The sequence below is a fragment of the Balaenoptera borealis genome (assembly GCF_965194805.1).
Source record: "Balaenoptera borealis genome assembly, contig: HAP1_SCAFFOLD_1434, whole genome shotgun sequence".
In the NCBI taxonomy this organism is placed as follows: Eukaryota; Metazoa; Chordata; class Mammalia; order Artiodactyla; family Balaenopteridae; genus Balaenoptera; species Balaenoptera borealis.
The window spans coordinates 1-21,830 of NW_028122789.1; the positions used below are offsets into that span (position 1 = coordinate 1).

The 21,830-nt window shown below is 40.3% G+C and overlaps 1 protein-coding gene across 2 annotated transcripts; it reads left to right on the top strand.

Moving 5' to 3' along the window:
* The first annotated feature begins 30 nt into the window (after positions 1 to 30).
* Positions 31 to 21,098, top strand: LOC309622045 (leucine-rich repeat-containing protein 37A2-like). 2 transcript variants are annotated; one of them, XM_082409247.1, is made up of 9 exons: positions 31 to 422; positions 969 to 1,043; positions 10,208 to 10,326; positions 12,353 to 14,163; positions 14,588 to 14,692; positions 19,112 to 19,161; positions 20,546 to 20,600; positions 20,682 to 20,834; positions 20,905 to 21,098. In XM_082409247.1, exons 1-8 carry the CDS (start codon positions 301 to 303, stop codon positions 20,829 to 20,831), a joined length of 2,487 nt encoding a protein of 828 aa, XP_082265373.1. In that variant the 5' UTR covers positions 31 to 300; the 3' UTR covers positions 20,832 to 20,834; positions 20,905 to 21,098. The 2 variants fall into 2 exon arrangements, with proteins under 2 accessions (XP_082265373.1, XP_082265372.1); XM_082409246.1 differs by having other exon boundaries at positions 32 to 422; positions 20,937 to 21,098.
* Positions 21,099 to 21,830: the final 732 nt, after the last annotated feature.

Here is a 21,830-nt window from a genome sequence, read left to right on the forward strand (position 1 = left end):
ATACTAGAAATAGTACTTTTTTACAGAGCAAGGGCTTCCTACCAGCATAGTCACTTCTAGGGTTTTTAACCTGAAAAGTTCTTTGGCATATTTTGTCTTTACTAGCCACTTTTTTTTCTATTTGTTTGTTTGTTTGTTTGTTTGTTTCTCTTCTCCACTTTATCATCTAGAGACCTGGGTAGTTCCCAATGAAAGAGTGTTTTACAGATGCTAAGGGTGATTTATGGGTAAAGACAGAAAATGATTTTTTTTTTAAACCTTCACGTTCCGTACCAAAAAAAAAAATGAATATAAGCTTTCATGGAAGTAATCGAAAATGCAGATAATTTAAATTCCATTCCATTTTTCAGAATTCTCAATCATAATCCTTTGACAACAGTTGAAGATTCTTATCTTTTTAAATTGCCAGCATTAAAATATTTGTAAGTATTGCAACAGTTTCATGGCTCATGAGATAATTTCTGCTCTTTTTTACTTTCGTCAAAGATTGAGTACTTTGGCTAAAAAGTCATAATTTAGATTTTAACTGGGTTATTGAAAATAAAAGTTATTGGCAAAGAAAACGATTAAGAAAGAATATACATGGGTAAGACAGCCAGCAGAGAATGAGAACAGTGTTGAAGAACACATATAGATATGGAACATGTAGATGCATGTAGGAATATTATTTATCCCAGAAAGCAAAAAGGAATAAGGGGTACATTATTTTTTTTTAAAGAGAGTGATCAAAAGAGGTAGATGCAATTGAAAATGAGAAGTTAGGATAATAAAAAATGATTGTACCGTTCAGCACCAAGGCCATTAATTTGATGATGCAAATTTAAATTTCTTCAATAAGAGCTCTTTGGAATTATCATGTATGGCAAGTAAGAAGCCAGAATTGAAGTAATCACATGTTAAGTATCTTTTTAAGTTTAGAATTTTTGTCTTTGGGTTTTATATCATGCATGTTTGGGCTTCTCCTTCAGAGACATGGGAACAACACAAGTGGCACTTACAACAATTGAAAGCATCCTCATGATGACCCTTGAATTGGAAAAACTGTAAGTTGATTTTTCTTACATTTGTTTTCACTCAATTGTTTTTTTAGGTTTGTTGTATTATTTTCTTAAGTCAGGTTTATTTATGTATAATTTTCACTTAACAAAATTCACTATTTTTAAATATACAGTGTGATGTGTTTTGACAAACGTATAGTTCTGTAGCCACCACCACATTTGAGGTAAAGAAAACTTCTGCACTCCCAAAAGACCCCTCATGTCCCTTTGTAGTCAATCCATCCTCCTCCCGCTACCAGCCCCTGGCAACCACCAATCTGATTTTTGTCCGTATAATGTTGCCTTTTCCAGAATATCTTATAAATGAAATCATGTGGTATGTAGCCTTTTGTTTTTGGCTTCTTTCACTTAGCCAGTCTCTTTGGAGAGTCATCTGTTTTGTTGCACCTGTCAGTAGTTCATTCCTTTTTATTGCTGAGTAGTATTCTAGTTGTGTGGATACACAGTTTGTTTACGCATTCATCATTTGATGAACATTTGAGTTGTTTCTAGTTTTTTTTGGCTATTATGAACAAAGCCTCTGAAAACACTCACATGTGTGTGTGAACATATGTTTTGTGCAAGCATATGTTTTCATTTCTTTGGGGTGAAATACCTAAGGGTGGGATTGCTTCATCATATGCTAAGTGCATATTTAACTTTTTAAGAAACTGCTAAACTGTTTTCTAAAGTGCCTGTGCCATTTTGCTTTCCCACTAGCAGTCTATGAGAGTTGCAGTTGCTCCACATCTTCAACTGATCCTTATATTTGTTTTCTAAAAACGTCTAACCTTTCTAGTAGGTGTGTAGTTGCATCTCGTGGTTTTTGCCACATTTTGCATTTCTGTAATAGCTGATGATGTTGAGTGTCTATTCATGTGCAAATATCTTTTTAAATGAAGTGTCTGTTCAAATCCGTTTTTTAATTGGATATTTATATTGAGTTTTAAGAGTGCTTTATATGAAAAGCAATGGAAAAAGTCCTTTCTCCTAGATATGTGTTTAGTAAATATCTTCTCCCAGATTGTGACTTATCTTCATTGTATTAAAGTGTCTCTGAAGACTAGATGTTTTAAATTTTTGATGAACTCTAATTTAGCAATTTGTTTTCATATTTATTTAATTTATTTGGTTGTGCTGGGTCTTAGTTGCGGCAGATGGGCTCCTTAGTTGCGGCTCATGGGCTTCTTAGTTGTGGCATGCGAACTCTTAGTTGCGGCATGCATGCGGGATCTAGTTCCCTGACCAGGGATCGAACCCAGGCCCCCTGCATTGGGAACTCGGAGTCTTAACCACCAGGGAAGTCCCTTAGCAGTTTTTCTTAGATGGTTTGTGCTTTTTTGTGTCTTATCTAAGAAATCTTTGTGTGAGACCCCATTGTCTGACCCAAAATCACAAAGGTTTTCTCCTATGTTTTCTTCCAGAAGTTGTATAGTTACATTTAGGTCTATGATTCATTTTGAGTTAACTTTCATATATGTTGTGAGGGAAGGGTCAAGTTTCATTTTCTTGCAGTTTAAAAAACTATTTCTTTAGGACCGTATTGTGACAGTTTATTACACAACTAACTGCACCTTAAATTGTGCCATCCCCCCTCCAATATGGCAAGCTAATAGAAACTTTCTGTTATGCCAAGGCTAGCTGAGGGGATTGCATGAGATTAGTAGGCGGAAAGGGCCCTGCGTTTAGCAGTCTGTTCCAACCGTCTTTGTCAGGTCAGCTGACAAATGACTGTCTTCACCACGCCGTCACATCTGTTGGTCACTGCTCTAGCCTCATCTTCCTCAGCCTTCCACAGCATCTGCCGCAATTGCGATCCCTCTCTTGTCAGCTAGATGCCCTCCTCTCTGGATATTAAAAATTATTTCCCTATGTAACTACAATACTGTTAACACACAGTATTGAAGAAATTAAATTCCTACACAATAATATTACCTAATAAAGAGTTGCTATTCAAATTTCCCCAATTGTCTCTCTCATATAATATCATTTCTTTTAACAGCTTTTTGAGGTATAATTGACATACAGTAATCTGTGTTCACACACACACATACATACACACCACGAAGACATCATCAAAATCAAAATGTCCATCACCTCAGAAAGTTTCTTAATGTCTCTTTGTAATTCTTCCTTCCCATCGTTCCTTGCCCTTCCCAATCGCCAAGCAACCATTGATCTGCTTTCTGTTTGCATTTTCTAGAATTTTATGTAAATGGAATCATACAGTGTATACTTTTTTCTAACTGGCCTCTAACTCAGCATGATTATTTTAATCTTCATCCATATTGTTGTATATATCAGTAATTCATTTCTCTTTATTGCTGAATAGTATTCCATTATATGGATGTACCACAATTGATCTATTCACCATTGATGGGCATTTGAGTTGTTTCAGTCTTTGTCTACTACAGATAAAGTTGCTATGAATATTTGTGTACAAGTCTTTGTATGGATGTATGCTTCCATTTCCCTTGGGTAAATACCTGCAAGTAGAATGGCTGGATCATTGGTAAGTGTATGTCTACGTTTTTAAAAAATACCTATTTTCCATAGTGGTTTGATCATTTTACATCTCTACCAGCAGCGTTTGAGAGTTGCATTTTCTTCACGTTGCGGCCAACACTTGCTATGCTCAGTATTTTTAATTTTAGATAGTTTAATAGGTGTGTAGTTGTATCTCACTGTAGCATCCCTAATGATTAATCATGTGAAACAGCTTTTCATATGCTTATTTTGCATCTGTATCTCTGAATCTTTTATCTGTACTTTTCTGGAATTTTGAGAGTTCTTTATATATTCTGGAAATTAGTCCTTTATCCAATATGTAAGTTGCTAAGTATTTTCTCCCATTCTGTGACTCATCTTTTCATTCTCTCAGGAGTGTCTTTTGCAGGGCAGAAATTCTTAATTTTGATGGTGTCTGATTTATCTACTTTTTTCTTTTATGGATTATGCTTTTGGTGTTGTATCTAAGAAATCTTGCCTAACTCAAGGTCATAAAATTTTTCACCTGTTTTGTTCTAGAAGTTTTATAGTTTTATGTTTTTTAGTTCTATGTTTTACATTTAGATCTCTAAACCAATTTGACTTCATTTCTGTACATGGTTTGGATGGAAGTTCATTTTTTTTTTTTTTTTTTTGCACCTGGATATTCAATTGTTCCAGCATCACTTGTTGAAAAGACGATCGTTTCTCCACTTAAATGCCTTTGAACCCGAAAGTCAGTTATCCACATCTCTCTACTTCTGAACTTTCTATTCTGTTCCCTTGATCTTTCTGTCTATCTTTACACTACTATCACAATGTCTTGAAAGTGTAGCTTCATAAGCCTTGAAATCAGTTACTGTTAGTTCTTCAACTTTGTTCTTTTTCAAAGTTGTTTTAGTTATTCTAAATTTTATTTCCATATGAATTTTAGAATTAGCTTGTCAATTTCTATAGAAAAGCCTACTGGGATTTTGATCTATAAATCAATTTGGGGAGAATTGATGTCTTAGCAATCTTGAATCTTCTGATCCATGAATACATTATATCTCTCCAGTTATTTAGGTCTTCCTTAATTTCCCCCCAGCAATATTTTACACTTTTCCGTGTGCAAGTCTTTTACATCTTTTGTCAGATTTATTCTAAGTATTTTATATGTTTGATTCTGTTATAAGTAGTATTTTAAAACTTTGATCTCTGCTTGTTTGTTGAGATAAATTAATCTTTTTGTATGTTGATCTTGTACCCTGCAAACTTGACAAACTCATTTGTTAGTTCCAGTAGCATTTTTGTAGATTCTATCAGGTTTTCTACATAATCATGTTATCTGCAAATAAAGATAGTTTTACTTCTTCCTTTCCATTCTGAATATCTCTTTTCTTTTCGTTGCCCTATTGCACTGGCTAGAACCTTCAGTGCAATGTGAAACAGAAGTAATGAGAGCAGACATCCTTGCCTTTGTCCTGATCCTGGAGAGAAAGTACTTTGTCCTTCACCATTAAATATGATGTTAGGTTTTTTGTCGAAGTCATTTATCAAGTTGAGGAAGTCTCCTTCCATTCCTAGTCTACTGAGGGCTGTTTTTTTCTTTAATCAGGAATGGATGTTAGATTTTTTTCATTCTTTTCCAGCATCTATTGCAATGATTATGCGATTTTTCTCTTCTTTTCTTTTCTTAATTTGTTTATTTATTTTTGGCTGCATTGGGTCTTCATTGCTGCACGCAGCCTTTCTCTAGCTGTGGCGAGCAGGGACTACTCTTCGTTGCAGTATGCAGGCTTCTCCTTGTGGTGGCTTCTCTTGTTGCAGAGCACGGGCTCTAGGTGCACGGGCTTCACTAATTGTGGCACATGGGCTCAGTAGTTGTGGCTCACGGGCTCTAGAGCGTAGGCTCAGTAGTTGTGGTGCACGGGCTTAGTTGCTCCGTGACATGTGGGATCTTCCCCGACCAGGGCTCAAACCCATGTCCCCTGCACTGGCAGGTAGATTCTTAACCCCTGCCCCACCAGAGACGTCCTGATTTTTCTTTTTTAGTGTACTAAGTTGGGTAAATTGATTTTCAAATATTAAACCAACCTTTCCTTCTTGAGATAAACCCCACTTGGTCATGATGTATCATCTTTTTATATATTATTGGATTTGATATGCTAAAATTTTGTTAAGAGTTTTTGCCTCTGTGTTCATGAGAGATTTTGGTCTATAGTTTTCTTGTAATGTCATTGTGTAATCTTGATACGGTGAAAGTTGGCCTTATAAATAGGTTGGGAGGTATTCCCTTCTCTTCAACTTTCTGGTAGAGTTTGTGTAGAATTGGCATTATTTTATTCCTTAAGTGTTCGGTAGAATTTCTCAGTTAAGCCACCTGGACTTGAAGCTCTCTTTGTTGGAAGGTTTTAAACTGCACATCCAATTTCTTTAGTATCTTTATTCTTGAATAAACTTTAGTAGCGCATGTCTTTCAAGGAATTTGTCCATTTCATCTTGAATTTATTGGTATAAAGCATTCTATAATATTCTCTTATTATCCTTTTAATATCTATAGTATTTTTCTGTTTTGCATTTTATTTATTTCTACTTTGATCTTTATTGTGTTCTTTCTTCTCTGTGATTAATTTGCTCTCGTTTTTCCAGTTTAAGGTGGAAGTTGAGGAAGCTGAGTACAGCGTTAGCAATATCCCATATGTTGACATATTATGTTTTCAGTTTCAGTGAGTTCAAAATAGTTTCTGATTTCCCTTTTGATTTCTTCTTTGACCACAAAGTTACTCAGAAGTGTGTTGTTTAGTTTCCAAAGATCTGGAGATTTTTCGGATTTGTTAATTTCTAATTTAATTCCATTGTGGTCAGAGACATATATCGAATGACTAAAATCCTTTAAAAATTTTTTTTAAGTTTTTTTTTTTTAATTTATTTTTTTGCTGCGTTGGGTCTTTGTTGCTTCACGTGGGCTTTCTCTAGTTGTGGCGAGCAGGTGCTGCTCTTTGTTGCGCTGCACCGGCTTCTCATTGGATGGCTTCTCTCGTTGCAGAGCACGGGCGCTAGGTGCGTGGGCTTCAGTAGTTGGGGCACACAGGCTCTAGAGTGCAGGCTCAGTAGCTGTGGCGTACGGGCTTAGTTGCTCCGCGGCATGTGGGATCTTCCCGGACCAGGGATCGAACCTGTGTCCCCTGCATTGGCAGGCAGATTCTTAACCACTGAACCACCAGGGAAGTCCCAATTCCAGTATTCTTAATCTTTTGTGTAGATCCATATTCCAATCTGGTGTCATTTTGCTTCTGCTTAAAAATACTTCTTTTAACATTTCTTATAGTGCAAGTCTGCTAGTAATGAATTCTTTCAGCTTTTGTATGTCTGAGATAGTCTTTATTTTGCTTTTGTTTTGACAGATCTGGGTATAGAATTCTAGCTTGATAGAATTCAATTCACTACTTTAAAGGTGTTATTCCACTGAGTTCTCGTTTACATTGTTTCCAACAAGAATTCTGCTGTCATTGTTATCTTTGTTCCTCTGTATGTAGTGTATAGTTTTTTCCTCTGGCTGCTTTAAAATTTTTCTCTTTATTGCTGGTTTTGAGCAATTTGACTATTTTTTGTGCCTTGGTGTAGTTTTGTCCATGTTTCTTATGCTTAAAGTTCATTGATCTTCTTGACTTTGTGAGTTTATAGTGTTTACCATTTTGGGAAAATTTTGGCTATTATTTCTTCAAATTTTTATTTTTCTCCTCTCCTTCATGGACTCTAGGTACACATGTATTAGGCCACTTGAAGTTGTTGCACGACTCACTGATGCTCTATTCATTTTCGTTGTTGTTTTGTTTTGTTACTCTTTTTGTTTCGTTTTGGATCGTTTCTATTACTATGCCTTAATGTTCACTGACCCTTTCTTCTGCAGTGTCTAATCTGCCATTAACCTCGTTCAATGTCTTTTTCATTTAGACATTGTTTTTAATCTCTAGAAGCTCAATTTGGGTCTGTTTTACATTTTCCATGCCTGTACTTAACATTTTCAGGGTTTAGTCTGGGTTTTTTAACATATGAAATACAGTTATAATAACTTTTCTTCATGTATAATAACTTTTTAAATGTTCTTTTCTGCCAATTCTAACATCTGTATAGATGATGGGTTAGTTTTGATTGATTGCCTTTTCTCCTCAGTATGGGTCACATTTTCCTACTTCTTTGCATGCTTGGCAATTTTTCATATGATCCCAGATATTGTGAGTTTTAGTTTATTGTGTGCTATATATATTTATATTCCTGTAAAATGCTTGGGCTTTGTTTTGGGTGAAATTAAGTTACTCAGAACAATTTTATTCTTTTAGGTCTAGCTTTTAAGATTCGTTGGGTAGGAGTCCAAGTAGCCTTTAGTCTGGAGCTCGTTATTTGCACCTACTGAGACAAGTCCTTTCTGAGTATCATGAGGTTTTCCAGTCTGACTTGTAGGAACAGGTACTATTCCTACAACCCTGTGTGATATCCAGTTATTCTTATTATTAATCCTTTCATGTGGTTCTTTTCCTGGCATCAAGGGATTCCTCACACAAATGTACTGACCAATACTTTGTTGAATTCTCAAGAGATCCCTCTGCATATCTCCAGAGTTCTTTGTCTGTGCACTTCTTTTCTCTCTGATACTCTGCTTTGTGAACTCTAGTTACCTTGGTTTTCCCAGACTCTCAGCTCCATTTCCTCAGTCAGGGAGTCCACCAGTCTCTGCCTGGACTTCTCTTCCCTGTACCATGACCTGGCAACTCTCTCAGAGAAGTAAGTTAGGGCCATTATAGGGATCACTTCATTTATTTCCCGTCTCCTGGGGATCAATGAACTTTATTGCGTGAGGTCCAGTTTCTTGAAAACTGTTGTTTCATATGTTCTGTCTGATATTTTCATTGTTTCAGGTGGGAGGTTAAATTGGACCTTGTTGGGGCTTCCCTGGTGGCGCAGTGGTTGAGAATCTGCCTGCCAATGCAGGGGACACGGGTTCGAGCCCTGGTCTGGGAAGATCCCACATGCCGCGGAGCAACTAGGCCCGTGAGCCACAACTACTGAGCTTGCACATCTGGAGCCTGTGCTCCGCAACAAGAGAGGCCGCGATAGTGAGAGGCCCACGCACCACAATGAAGAGTGGCCCCCGCTTGCCACAACTAGAGAAAGCCCAAAAAAAAAAAAAAAAATTGGACCTTGTTACTTCATCTTGGCCAGAAGCCAATAACATTCTTTAAGTCTGTTTTGTTTTGATACAGGGTCCAATTAAAGATTAGGCATTGCATGTCGTGTCTTTGTTTCCTTTAATCTAGAATATTTCCCTCCTTTTTTTTTTTTTTTTTTGGTCTTTTATGACGTTGGCATTTTTGAAGAGTCTGAGCCAGTTGTCTTGTAAGTTGCCCCACAATCTGGATTTGTCTGTTTCCTCATTAGATTCAAAGTAAACATTTTGGGAAAGAATACTATATAGGTGATGTATTCTTCATACTTCAGCACTTCAGGTGGCCCAGTGCTAAGTTTGATCACTTGACTAAGGTGGTATCTTCCATATCTCTCCATTGTAAAGTTATTTTTCCCCTTGGTAATTGATAAATAATATGTGGGGTGAGAGCTTGGGATCAGTGAAGATCCTACTTTCAAACAACTCTTCACCCAACTGTGCATCAGTGATAATCCTTGTCTGAATCGATTATTACATTGATAGTTGCAAAATGACACTTTCCTAATTCTGTCATTCCTTTTGCATTTATTAGCTGACATTATTCTATAAAGAAGAGCTCCCCCACTTTTCATTTTGAGTATCATTATGAACTCATGTGCTTTTTTTAAAATTAACTATGTTATACCTTATTATAATGATAATGTTATTCTTTGGAATGTTCCTTTTGTCCAGATTTGGCCAATGCGATCTCTGTTATTGTTTAACCACATGATGCTTTTTTTTTTTTTTAATAAGTTTATTTATTTATTTAGGCTGTGTTGGGTCTTCGTTTCTGTGCAAGGGCTTACTCTAATTGCGGCAAGCGGGGGCCACTCTTCATCGCGGTGCGCGGGCCTCTCACTGTCGTGGCCTCTACCGTTGTGGAGCACAGGCTCCAGACGCGCAGGCTCAGTAGTTGTGGCTCACGGGCCCAGTTGCTCCGCGGCATGTGGGATCTTCCCAGACCAGGGCTCGAACCCGTGTCCCCTGCATTAGCAGGCAGATTCTCAACCACTGCGCCACCAGGGAAGCCCACATGATGCTTTTTTATTACTAGAATAATTTGTAATATATTACTACTCACAAATAGGAACTGAGAAAGGGACTCCAGAAGGTGCGGTCTTATTCAGACTCTTCTTAGAAGTCTGCCTTCTTCCTGTGTACTCTCAACCCAAAGTGAGGCTTTTGGGTGGGAAGGAGATACTTCTGAATTAAACTACAGATCAATGTCACCCAATTCTAATCCCTATTCCCTTTTTGCTAGACATACCATACCTACTGCCATCCTAATCCTTCTGTTGGGCACCTCTCTCCTCCTCTATATTTATTTACAACAGTCAAGAGCAGCAATTGGCCAACCAGCCCTTATCCAGTTGTCCAGTCCATAGGCCTCAAGAACTCCTTTTTGCACTGGTCTGTGGTGGTCTTGGCCTACCTCTTCTACCTACTCAAGTAACTCTTTTACCACGAATTTAATTACCTGTGTTTCCATTTATAGGATCTTACCTAGCCGTATGGCCTGCTGCCTCTGCCAATTTAAAACTACTATTGAGGTTGTCTGTCAGACAGTCAAGCTGCGTTGTGACAGTGAATGCCTGACAGACGTCACACGTTGCGGTGAGTCTCAATTGCGGGATAATAAATTTTTAATTTAATTTTTTAATTTTTTAATTTTATTTTTAATCAATGATAAATTTTAAAATTAATGATGTAATTGCATTATTTTAATTCATTCATTCAGAGTTCCAGCTTCCTAAGTTTCTCAGAACTAGCCCTTGCTAAAAATCAGATTCTTGATTACATTATTAAGCTAATAATAGCTCAGTTACATTGTTAGCTTAATAATGTAAATGATCCACATACATAAAGGAACAAGAGAAAGGGCTGGAAGGGGGAAGGGAATTAACATTAATGGCCACATATCCTATGCTGTGCTCTCTGCAAACGAGAACTTATTCATATAGTGCATCACAGTTTGTAAACTGATTTTATATACATTAGGTCTCAAGTACCCTTTGTCTTATAGGACAGATATAAATATATTTTTGTTTATTTTGTTTGTTTCTGCAATTTTATACAGAGTACAAGAGATGCTGTTTTATGTCCTATTTGGAGCCTGAGAGTTTCTGGTTCCATAACCAGAAGCTGCTACCTAGCCCTTCTAATGGCTGGGAGAGCTAGTTTATTCTTAGACTGTCCAGCTCTGAACTTGCTCTGAATCTCAAGCTTTTCTATCCACAAAACACTCAGGGGCTTTCAACCATTTTTCTGTATATTAGATTTATTGGCACTAACTTGATGACTTCCAAAATGTGCTATCATGCCCAGGTAGCTTGAATACAGGTCTCTTTCAGTGATCGAGAGCACCTCATAAATAATAACACTTTGCTACTTGTATAAAGACAATATTGCTGATTTTTCAACACAATTTTATTTTTTTTTTGGCCGTGCCACACAGCTTGTGGGATCTTAGTTCCCCAAGCAGGGATTGAAGCCGGGCCACAGCAGGGAAAGTGCCGGGTCCTAACCACTAGACCACCAGGGAACTCCCCCAAACAATTTTTTTTACTAATTATATTACTCCCTTCTCCCCCAGAAGTGGGCAGTAAAGGCATTTTTAATCTCCTTTTACAGGTGAGGAAAAACAAGATCAGAGGTGTAAGTGCTATGACCCTAGTGCCCCGATCTCCTGTCCCCAGTTTGGGGCTCTCTGCAAGCCCATGCTCCTCCTTTCTCATGACCCTTCCCTCCTCCTTGACCCTCACCAAAAATACTTTTAATCCTTTTGGAAGAGAAGCCCAGCTACACAATGGTACACATTACCTTCACACAGTCAGAAGCTTTGGATGGTTCCCCAAGTATAGCTGGAAATATTAGAAGGAAAATGAAATGAAAGCAAACTAGCCATCTGACAGAAGTTGCTTTTTCCCTTCTGCATTTTACGACCTCAAGTATTATTCCACTGATTTGTTGAACGTTCCACATTGGCATACAGTCTGGCAAATCTCTTAACTTATAGCCCAGATCCCTGCCCAAATTTTAGCAAAGAGCCAGGGCGGATATAGTGTTTTTTTCTGTATAGAGCCTTCTGTTACAGGGGCTGGGGTATATGGAAGCAGGGACTGAGCAAAGGACTCGGTGGGTGGGTGGAGAAGGACATGTCCAGATGACGACCTGTTAGCAGCGGTTGTTGTCGTGGTCATCTGTGACAGTAGCAAGAACGCAAGCACACTGAAGAGGTGGAGAGAGGAAGCCTCACACTCCTCTGCCTCTGAGGCAGGACAGGATGGGGTATGTGAATGTGAGGAGTCACAGTAGATCTGCGGAGAGTCCAGCTGAGTAGGGGAGTATTTGTCTTCCAGCCTTGGCTCTTCTTGAGTACTGGCCCCTGGGAACCAGTGGAGTAATCCTGAATATAGTTACTATATTTCACACTACAGAATTTTCTGAGTAGATAGCCACTTTTTCAGGAGATATCTTTTTCACATTTTGTTGTTGCCAGTCATAGGCTTAAGTGTGGGCTTCTTTTTCTCCTAAGTGGCACTCAGACGTTGACTGATTCCTAATTCATTTGGCTGTGGACTGACAAAAATCTGTCCCATCAGTCTTCAATGATCAAAAACAGTCTCTTCTTTTTTGACAGACGAAGAAACATCTCTTGGGAATGCAGAAGGATCGTTGATGAAGGTGTTACAAGCCCGGAAGAAGAACAACAGCACCGAGCTGATTATTGAGCCAGAGAGGGCATCCTCAGATAAAAGTGCTGTCAGCTTGTCAGGCTTCATGAATGAGCAGCTGGACTTTAAAAATGAAAGTGATATTATCAGTGCACGAAGTCACATACTGCCTTACATCTCAGAGGGAAATCTAGGAGATGTGGAATCAACATTATTACCATTCCTTCAACTTCTTTTTTCAAATACACAAGATGGAGATATGCTCCTGGGCCTTTTGAAAAACAATACAAGGAGCCCTTCTGTTAAACCTGTACGCAAGAATTCAACTAATAAAAATAAATTGAGGAAACTCCATTTTCTGGAAAATGTGTTAGATGCAGAAACTCAAGAAAAATTTGATGAGGTTAAAAAGGAAGAAAAACCTGCCACGCGTACGCGTTCCAACCTTTTAAGTGCCATGTTTAAACGCTACCTCTATCTAAAGAAATTGGAAACTCCCCAACCACAGAAAGACAGCCCAGCAAAGACTGAGAGTACCGAGGAAAAGCTGCTGAGAGTGAACAGGGTCCTCAAGGGCCCAAGGGGCCTACAGAAAATGCACCTCCAAGCAGTGGGAGATGAGAGCGTCAGGAGGAAACAGAATGCCCAGCCATCTGTGGCGAGCACTGCCGAAGAAAGAAGGCTCAGGAGGCCATCCCCAGGAAAGCTGAAACAGCTTCTCATGGTGCAGAGGCCCAGGAAGCTGGTGGGAAAGTCCTCCAATGCGGAGTCTTCATTTATCAAAGAACACAAGGCAGCAGGCTCCTCTACCCTGAAACAGTACTTCAAGGTCAGGCCTTCTGCCTCCATCCCTCCAAAATCCCCATCTGAGGTTAAAAGCAAATCAAAAGACTTATCCAACACTATACTTGTTTTAGAGGATGCAAAGGCTAGAGTTAGAAATATTAAGGATTTTGAACTAATCTCACATTCTGGGAAAAAATACATCTTCCATAAAATTAGGACTCATCGGGTCCAGAGAAAACCCAAAGGCAAAAGGAGTCGAAAGTTCAGAAAGAAAAGTTCACTCAAGAGAATGATGCTTGCAAGCCCTCCGTTCTCTGTAGTGAGGAGTCTCATAAATTCCCCTGCGCGAGAAGCTGTTTCACCTTCAAGAGAAGTGACTTCTCAGGAAAATCCTTTTCCAGAATTATTTTCTCTTTCAGACCCTTCTACAGAAAACACTACTTCAGAAAACAATACTGCACAAAATGTTTCTGAAGAAGTTATTTCTTCAGGAAACTCTACTCTTCCCGGAGGAACCGGCCCTGAAAACACTACCCATAAGGATGTCTCCACTGCACATTCTGCTGTTGCTGCAGACAACAGTATGCCACCTGTTCAACACACCAACGAAACACAGTGGGAGCACCACAACACGGGCACTGAATTATCCTCTAAGCCCACAGGCTTCACTTTCCCAGGGCTCACATCCCCGGGTGATCAAGTTGAAACTCAGCTAAACCAGCAGCTACGGTCCCTCATCCCCAACAATGATGTGCGAAGGCTCATTTCTCATGTTATCCAGACTTTGATAATAGACTGCTCGGACACCCACGTGCAGCTGGCCTGTGCCAACCTCATCTCTAGAACAGGCCTCCTGATGAAGCTTCTCAGCAAGCAGCAGGAAGTAAAGGTGTCCAAAGCGGAATGGGATACGGGCCAGTGGAAAAGTGACAACTATATCAGTGAGAGCACAGAAGGCCAGAGTGAGCAGAAAGAGCAGGAGTCAAGTGAGGTGAGGAGAACCCCTGAAACATGGGACCTGGACTTTTACTCAGTTTAGGACATGCCATGGACGTGCCCAAGCAGGAATACCACGGGCTCCTAGTCTGTATCTTATCTTCAGCCATGACACTGGCTAAGACAGTGATCTCCCACTTTACTCATTGAGAGAGTGTGCCACTATTCCTAGGGTAGACGAGAAAAGGACATAACGCAAGATAAATAAATTGTAGATAAATAAGTTGTCGAAGAAAATGCTAATGATAAGATTAATAACATTAAATTTGGCTTGTTCTTATAGAAGCTACTCGCCTGAAAGGATTGGGTTTTATAGTAGTTTAAGAATAGTTAGCTATTGTTTAGAATAGGTTTAAGAATAGTTAGCGTTCATCCCTTCTATCTCCTTGTTTGTAAAAAATTGTTATTTATTTTTTTAGCTCACAAAAGAAGTTCCAGGATATGGCTATAACAACAAACTCATCTTGGCAATATCTGTAACTGTAGCAGTGACGATTTTGGTTACACTTCTCTGTCTCATTGAGGTAAGGACAATAATTCATTCAGATTCAGAACCCACAAACTGAGAATCAAAGCCACCTTTCCACCTACTACTACTTGATTCTTCTCTTTAGTCATGAGGACTGAGATACACTTTGTTCTTTTACTGAAAAGTATATTCCCAGGAGTTTTTTTTCTTTTTTTCTTTTTTTCTTTTGGCTACATTATGTCTTCATTGCGGTGCGCGGGCTTCTCATTGCGGTGGCTTCTCTTGTTGTGGAGTACGGGCTCTAGGCACGCGGGCTCAGGAGTTGTGGCGCACGGACTTAGTTGCTCCGCAGCATGTGGGACCTTCCCAGACCAGGGATCGAACCCGTGTCCCCTGCACTGGCAGGCGGATTCTTCACCACTGCGCCACCAGGGAAGTCCCCACAGGATTTTGAAAGGAGCTCCACTCCCAGGAGATCTCTTTGGAATTGGATCCATGATAACAAGCCATTGGACTGTTTTGACAAGTTAAGTTTATAAGAAGGCCAGAGTTGACATGATAGTAAAATTTCTTCAACTCAAAAACTATGCTGATTTGATGTACTCACCAGTCACTCTCATTCTACTGTTTATTTCTTTCCTTGTTGGCTGAAGTGATGAGAGACATACGATCTCCATACTCATGGAGCTATCAGTCACCCTGGGAGGGCTAAAAGGACATGCCTAAAAGATCAAAGTGTGATCTCGTCAAATCCTTAGGTTTACTTAGCAGCTTGCTTCTCCAGTGTATTAGGAATTGTGTAGGTAGGTTCCATTAAAACACTGCAAGTAAAATCCTGCAGCAGGCTACCCTAAAGCATGTCATATTTATAGTAGCCTATTCCTGGAGCTAGCCTGTTTATCTTCTGTTCAGTTACATAATGGTTTATTACTTTTCCCAACAGGCAGTGGCTAACATTAAAAGAGTGACTTTAATAAGCTGGCAATCTTGATTCTACCCTACCAGTCCCACCTGCTTTATTTACCTTTTCTCTTGCTATGGCAGCCCTCCATTGCAGCCAGAGCAGCTCCTCCCTATACGCGGGTTACACCACGTCCGTGCCTGCTGTTGTCTGTGCCTTTGCCCATCTAAGATTCCCTGATGTTGCTTTGCCTGTGGAAGTCCTATGAACCTCTCAAAAGCCAGCTCAAGTTCAGATATCTTTCTTCATAAAGCCTTCCCTGCATACTCCAGCCCTCCTGATCCTAGTCCTGTGAGGTTTGTCACCATTTCTTAGGGGCCATAGCAAAGCAGTCCCCTTCCCTCAGAGCTCACAAAAGTGGGAAGCAGTTTTTTAAAAGGCAGCCCCCCAAGAGAGAAACAGCAGGGTTAGCACATCATGGCGCTGAGCAGAGATGTGTAAGGACCAGTGGCTTCCTGGCCTATCAGACTTGAATAAAACCTGACATGATGTACTAACTTCTAAAGAGAAATGTGTCTATCTGCAGGAGGGTTGGTCAGTAGTGAAAGCATAGAAAAGGTGAGGAGAGACCAACATGGGCAGCGCCCATCCTCACATTGCCCGAGAGTAGAGATGGCACCTTAGGCAGCAGAACTGAAGAGTCAGGCCCGCTAGCCAGGCTGTGCCTGTTGAGGAGATGGATGGATCCAGCTGCCTCAGGCCTTCCCATTAAATTCTGGATTCGGCTGATTCCTTTTCTAATTCTGTTGTCACCAAGTAGCCTTCGATTGTGTGATTGTGCTTTAGTGTGCCACGGAGGCCTGTCTCCACAGAAGGTAATTCTCTGATTGTGTAGACACGGATGCCCTGTGTGTAGAACAGATGTATTTCTCATTGTCAAGTAATAATTTGGCATTCTGATTTTTGATCAATCCTGTGCTATTGATAAAGTGAGACTGCCACAACAGGAAGACGCGAGTTGTCTCTTGGTGAGGAAGAGTATGATTTCTGAGCCTAGGAGGCTGGGGACTAGCATGGGGTCAGCTTGCTAGTCATTGGCCATTGCCCAGACTGTCCCCTCTACATCTCCAGGTGGCATGTGGCCTTTTGCTTTTTTAGAATTTCTGTAAAGTCCCCTTTTTATTGTTTCTAACTTCTCTAGAGTTTAACCTTGCATTTGTGTTGTTTTGTTTTGTTTTGTTTTGTTTTGGCCTGCGGGATCTTAATTCCCCAAGTAGGGATTGAACTTGTACCCTAGGCAGCGAAAGCGAGGAGTCCTAACCGTTATTTCCTCTCCCCACTTATATGATAAGCTCTTCGAGGACAGGGGCCATGCAGTGTTCTTCCTATGGTAGACACTAATGGTGTTCAACGGAAGAGAGGTGAGGCGTTATGTCAATTCCACAGTGAGGAATCATGCAACCGAATATTTATTTGAAGTAGCATCGAGTCCAGCAATAGACCCATGTGTTCTTAAGACTTCTGAAATGTCAGGTTTTAATATTCCAATCAGTGGGGGAAAATGAATAAATGGTGATAGACTAGCTGCCTAACTATTTGGGGGTTAAAGAATAGCAGATCCCCATTTTTCATCTTAAATAAACATATTTCCATAAATGTGAAAAAAGACCACATAAAGGTATTAGAAGGAAATAAAAGCAGTATTTTTATAATCTTTTATAATCTTCAGAGCCTGATGCCACAAGCAGAGCCTTTGATATAGTCCACCATCTTGTCTGTGACACCAGCTTAGCACTGATTCATGCCAAGCGTAAGATGAAGACTTTTCCATATATTGTCTGATTTAATGCCCACAGTTCTGTGAGGATGATATTACTATCCCTCCTTCATAGATGAAGGAGATCAATGTAAGGCCCCAGTGGCCAAACCAAAAGCAGAAGCCAGTTTTACCCGACTGCAAAGCTTGTGCTCCCTACTCCACTCTTTTGTCTTGTCTCCTTAGAGACAAAAACACTGGAAAGATTCGAAACACTGAAATTCAATGAAAACCAGTATTTCTTTACTATAAAGAGTTTTTTGTTTGTTTGTTTGTTTGGGGGTGGCGGGGTTTGGCCATGCTGTGCAGCTTGCGGGATCTTAGTTCCCTGACCAGGGATTGAACCTCGGGCCACAGCAGTGAAAGCGCCAAGCCCTAACCACTGGACCCCCAGGGAACTCCCAAGAGTTTTATAAGTCAACAAGAAGAAGACAAACAGTCCAGGGGAAAAGGGGGCAAGGGCTGTGCAGAGTAGGAGGTGTGTTGACAGTCTGCCACCATATCTGCCTGTCCTCTCCTCATGGCTCATGTGGGGTGGCTTTTGTTAGCCAGGCCTTTGTCACCTCATGACGTAAAAGTAATCTCTAATATCTTCTTCAAGTACTTTTGTAATCTGTCTAGAATTTGTTGTATTTGTTTTTTAGTGTGGTTGAGGCAGGGGATCTAACTTCCCCCCCCCCTACATGAAGATCTAATTGTTTTCAAATCTTTCACTGAATGGTTTATTCTTTCTTCCCTGGTCTCATATACTATCTTCATCTGGACTCTATTCTGTGATCCAGTTATCTTGTCCTGTACCAGTACCAATATCACACTGCTTAATTCCAGTTGCTCTATAACATATTTTATATCTGGTAGGGCAAGGTCCTACTCTTTGACCTTGTTTTTCATACATTTCATAACTATTCTTACACATATTCTCTACCAAATGTCAGCTGGCCAGGTTTTATTTAAAAATTATTTTGGATATAAATGGATTGCATTGAATTTGTAGGTTAATTAGATGAGAATTGACCTCTTTACAACATTCTAGGAGGATGGTATCTCATGCCATGTAGTGCTTCTTCTTAATGTCCTTCAGAAAAGTTTTAATATTTTCATCACTTAGGTCTTACAAATTTTTGGTTAAGTTTATTCCTAGGTACTTTGTGCATTTTTATTGATATAGTACACGGGATGTTTCTTCTGTTTTTTAGTGATTATTTGTGTTATATGGGAAAGCTATTGAGGCTTATATGTTGATCTCTTGATTTTGTATGTAGCCATCTTACTCATGTTACTTCCAATAAAATTTCGGTTGATTCCTTTGGTCTTTTTAGGTCCCTCATTTCATATGCAAATGTGTTTGTCTCTTCCTTTCCAAGACTTCGTTTTTCTTTTCGTACCGATTAAGACCTCCTCCACATTGATCGATAGTAGCAGTAATGATGGGCATCCTACTCTTGTTGTTGACTCTAAAACAAGGCTTAGGTTTCTGCTAGATACTTTTATTTTCTTTTCCTACTTCTAAGAGTTTTTATTAGGAACGATCTGTTGAACGTTATCTAAAACAGTCAATAAAATATATCGCCAGGTGCATGCAAGACCCTAAGTTAGGTACTGTGGAAGAGGCAAAGGATTATTAAACAGGGTAGAATTCCTTTCCTTAAAAAAGTTATCATTTCACTGGGTAGATAAGACTTAAAGTAAAAGGGAATGAATAAGGATTTGGAAATAGTTGTAATGGATAATCATGATCATGTTTTCTTTCAAAACAGATTTATTCTCATCGAATTGCAAAAGGGGAAGATAAGAAAAGAAGCAGAAGGTAAATATTGGTCTTTTAAAGGAGAATTTTACAACTAGAGGAGAACTTAGAACTCACCTATTTCAATTTCCTCACCAAAGGCAGGAAGAATGTTTAATTACCCTAATGGTTTACCCTAATTTATTTATCAGCAGAATTAGCTCCCCAGCCCAAGCTGAGTTAGAACAGGACTGGCACAGATTCATCTGCTTTCACTAGTCCTTTAAGGAAAGAGGGTGGACGGGGAGAGGTTTTGGTTGCACTTGTTCCTGCTGGCCTGGTGCCTGGTTCCTAGGCATCAGGCCAGGCCAGAGGCCTTCTAGGAGGCTCTGGGGTAGGGAGGGCCACATGGTTGGGGATTTAGGGGCTGGCCTCACTCAAAGCTGACGAAAGGTAGCACATATGAGTCCCTTCTGTAAAGTGGCAAGAAAACTTCCCTTCTCACCCTACTGTTATTCAGGCCCCTACTCTCTATTCCCTTTATCCAAACCTCATAGAACTTTAACCGGGAGAAACTTTAGACAGTAGTTTGTCTCTTCCTTTTATAATAAGGAAATGGAGAAAGAGAAAGGGAAAGTATCTTGCCCCATGGTCACACTGCTAGTGATTATCAAAAAGAAGAGGGTCCCTTTCCACTGAGGACTTCTCTACTGATCACACTGTGCTTGGGCTGTGAGCTCCGTTTTATGTCACAATTCAGTATACACATACTATATGGGCATAAGTAGTTTCTGAAACTAACTTATTGTGCACTCTGATTTTTTTCTATTCTATTTGTATTCAAAAAGAGTATTTCGTGTTTCCCTGCTGGTCATGGCCTTGAAACTGATTGCGCAATTCACTGACACCTCAGTGACAGCCTGCAGTATGAAAGTCAGAGAGCTATAGATAACTTTGCTAGTTGGGTTCAGGTGTTTACTTGGTGTGATTCAACTTATAGGATAGGATAGAGCAGCCAGGAAAATAAAAGCACCTTCTCCCCACAGCCACACCCCCAGCAAATGCTGCATGTGCGACTAAGTCCGAAGCGGACTGGTGTGAAGCGCATCTAGAGAGTAACGTGTTTCTGCCCAGCGCCGCCCTGCAGTGTTTTCACTGCACGAGGGCACTTGGCCAAGGGCCAAGAAAGGTGAACGGGGCTGAAAATCCTGCCTATACTCCATGCTAAGCCACATGCAAAGGTCTCCCCAGAGACACGGGGCGGGGGCCATTTTGGACAGACACAGAGAACTTCTGGAAGGCCAGCGTGCATGGAATGATTTTCAAGATCCCGGGTCTGTGGTGATTTTGCTCATTGTGCTTATGGACTGAGGTACCCATTTAGTCCTAATAAGACCAGAGATAACACATTGTGAGAGAGATGAAAAATGACATGTAACACTAACAGTGTGTGTTTTCCTCCAAGGGGCTTTTTTCGATTCCTGCTGCGTAAGAGAAGCTCAGGGGAAAGTGAGAGTCAGGTAAATTTGAAGGGGATATAGTACTGTGGCCAGAGAAAGCAGGGGAGATGCTGAATTAATATTTCCCTTTCTGTGTTCCAGGAGGGCTTTTTCGGGAGAAGGCGGCCACTTTGGCTTAGGGATATGTATAGGCCTCTCAACGCCACACGCAAGGAAAACATGGCACAAAAGCTACACGACAGGGAGTCTTCTGATGAGGATGAGATGTACTTCTATAAGGATGTACCATAAATGGTAGGGGACAATTTAAAATTCTCATCTAAAATGAGGAAATAATGAAAACTATCATTGTTCCTTTCAAAAGTAAAAGCCTTGGCATTATTCTTCTTACCCCAGGGAAGTCATCAAAGCCCCAGCAGAGAAGCTTCTGGCTGCATATTGGGTTGATGAAGAGGCGGGTGAGGAAAGTGAGACCGCACACGAGACAGCCACAGAGTGAGCCCTGTTCTGCCTCAAGCCACCTGCAAATTTTGTTTCTTAATATCGGCTTCTCAGCATTGTTTGTAAAATACTTCTTTTTCTTATATTAAACTATAAATTCATAACCAAGTCTAACCATGTGCTAAGGAATTAAAATGTAAATAGTTGAATATTTATATACCAATAACAGGGGCCTGCAAGAAGAAGCAGAGCTGAAACTAGAATCCCTCATGGTAGCCAGTACTTCCACAAGAGGAAACGTGGGCAAAGGAGGATGAGTAGAAGGATGAAGAGGGGCTTCCCTCCCTTGTTTCCCCAGTATCATCAGTCCCTGGGAACTGGAAAACATACCATCCTCAAGGGGCATAGATGAGTAAATCAAATAGCAATTTATTCTGGTGCTCTCTCTCCTGGTTCATCAAGTACCAGTTATTTACAACATGCTCGACCTCCTGCCCATAGAGGACCATCTACTTCTGGCCCCTCTCGTACGGTCATTGGGGTTGCCAGAATATTTGGATCACTGGGCCTCCCTCCACTGTGGAGCCAAGGCCTGACTTTTCTCCCAACTTCTCAAACTCATGTACAGCTGTGTACCCTGTGTACCAAGGTAGGGGGTTCTCCACCATTTCAAGCTGGTGGAAAATTCCCATTGGGTTGTTTTTTTTCTTTAAAAGAAAATCCCAACCGTTGGATAACTAGCAGGGAGGTGCCAGAAAGACAGGGGAAAGAAGAATGTGTGAGAGCAGCCATTGCCCAAGACGGCCCTCCTCAGGCCCTGGCCTCTCCTGCCCCCACTGCGGGTCAGCT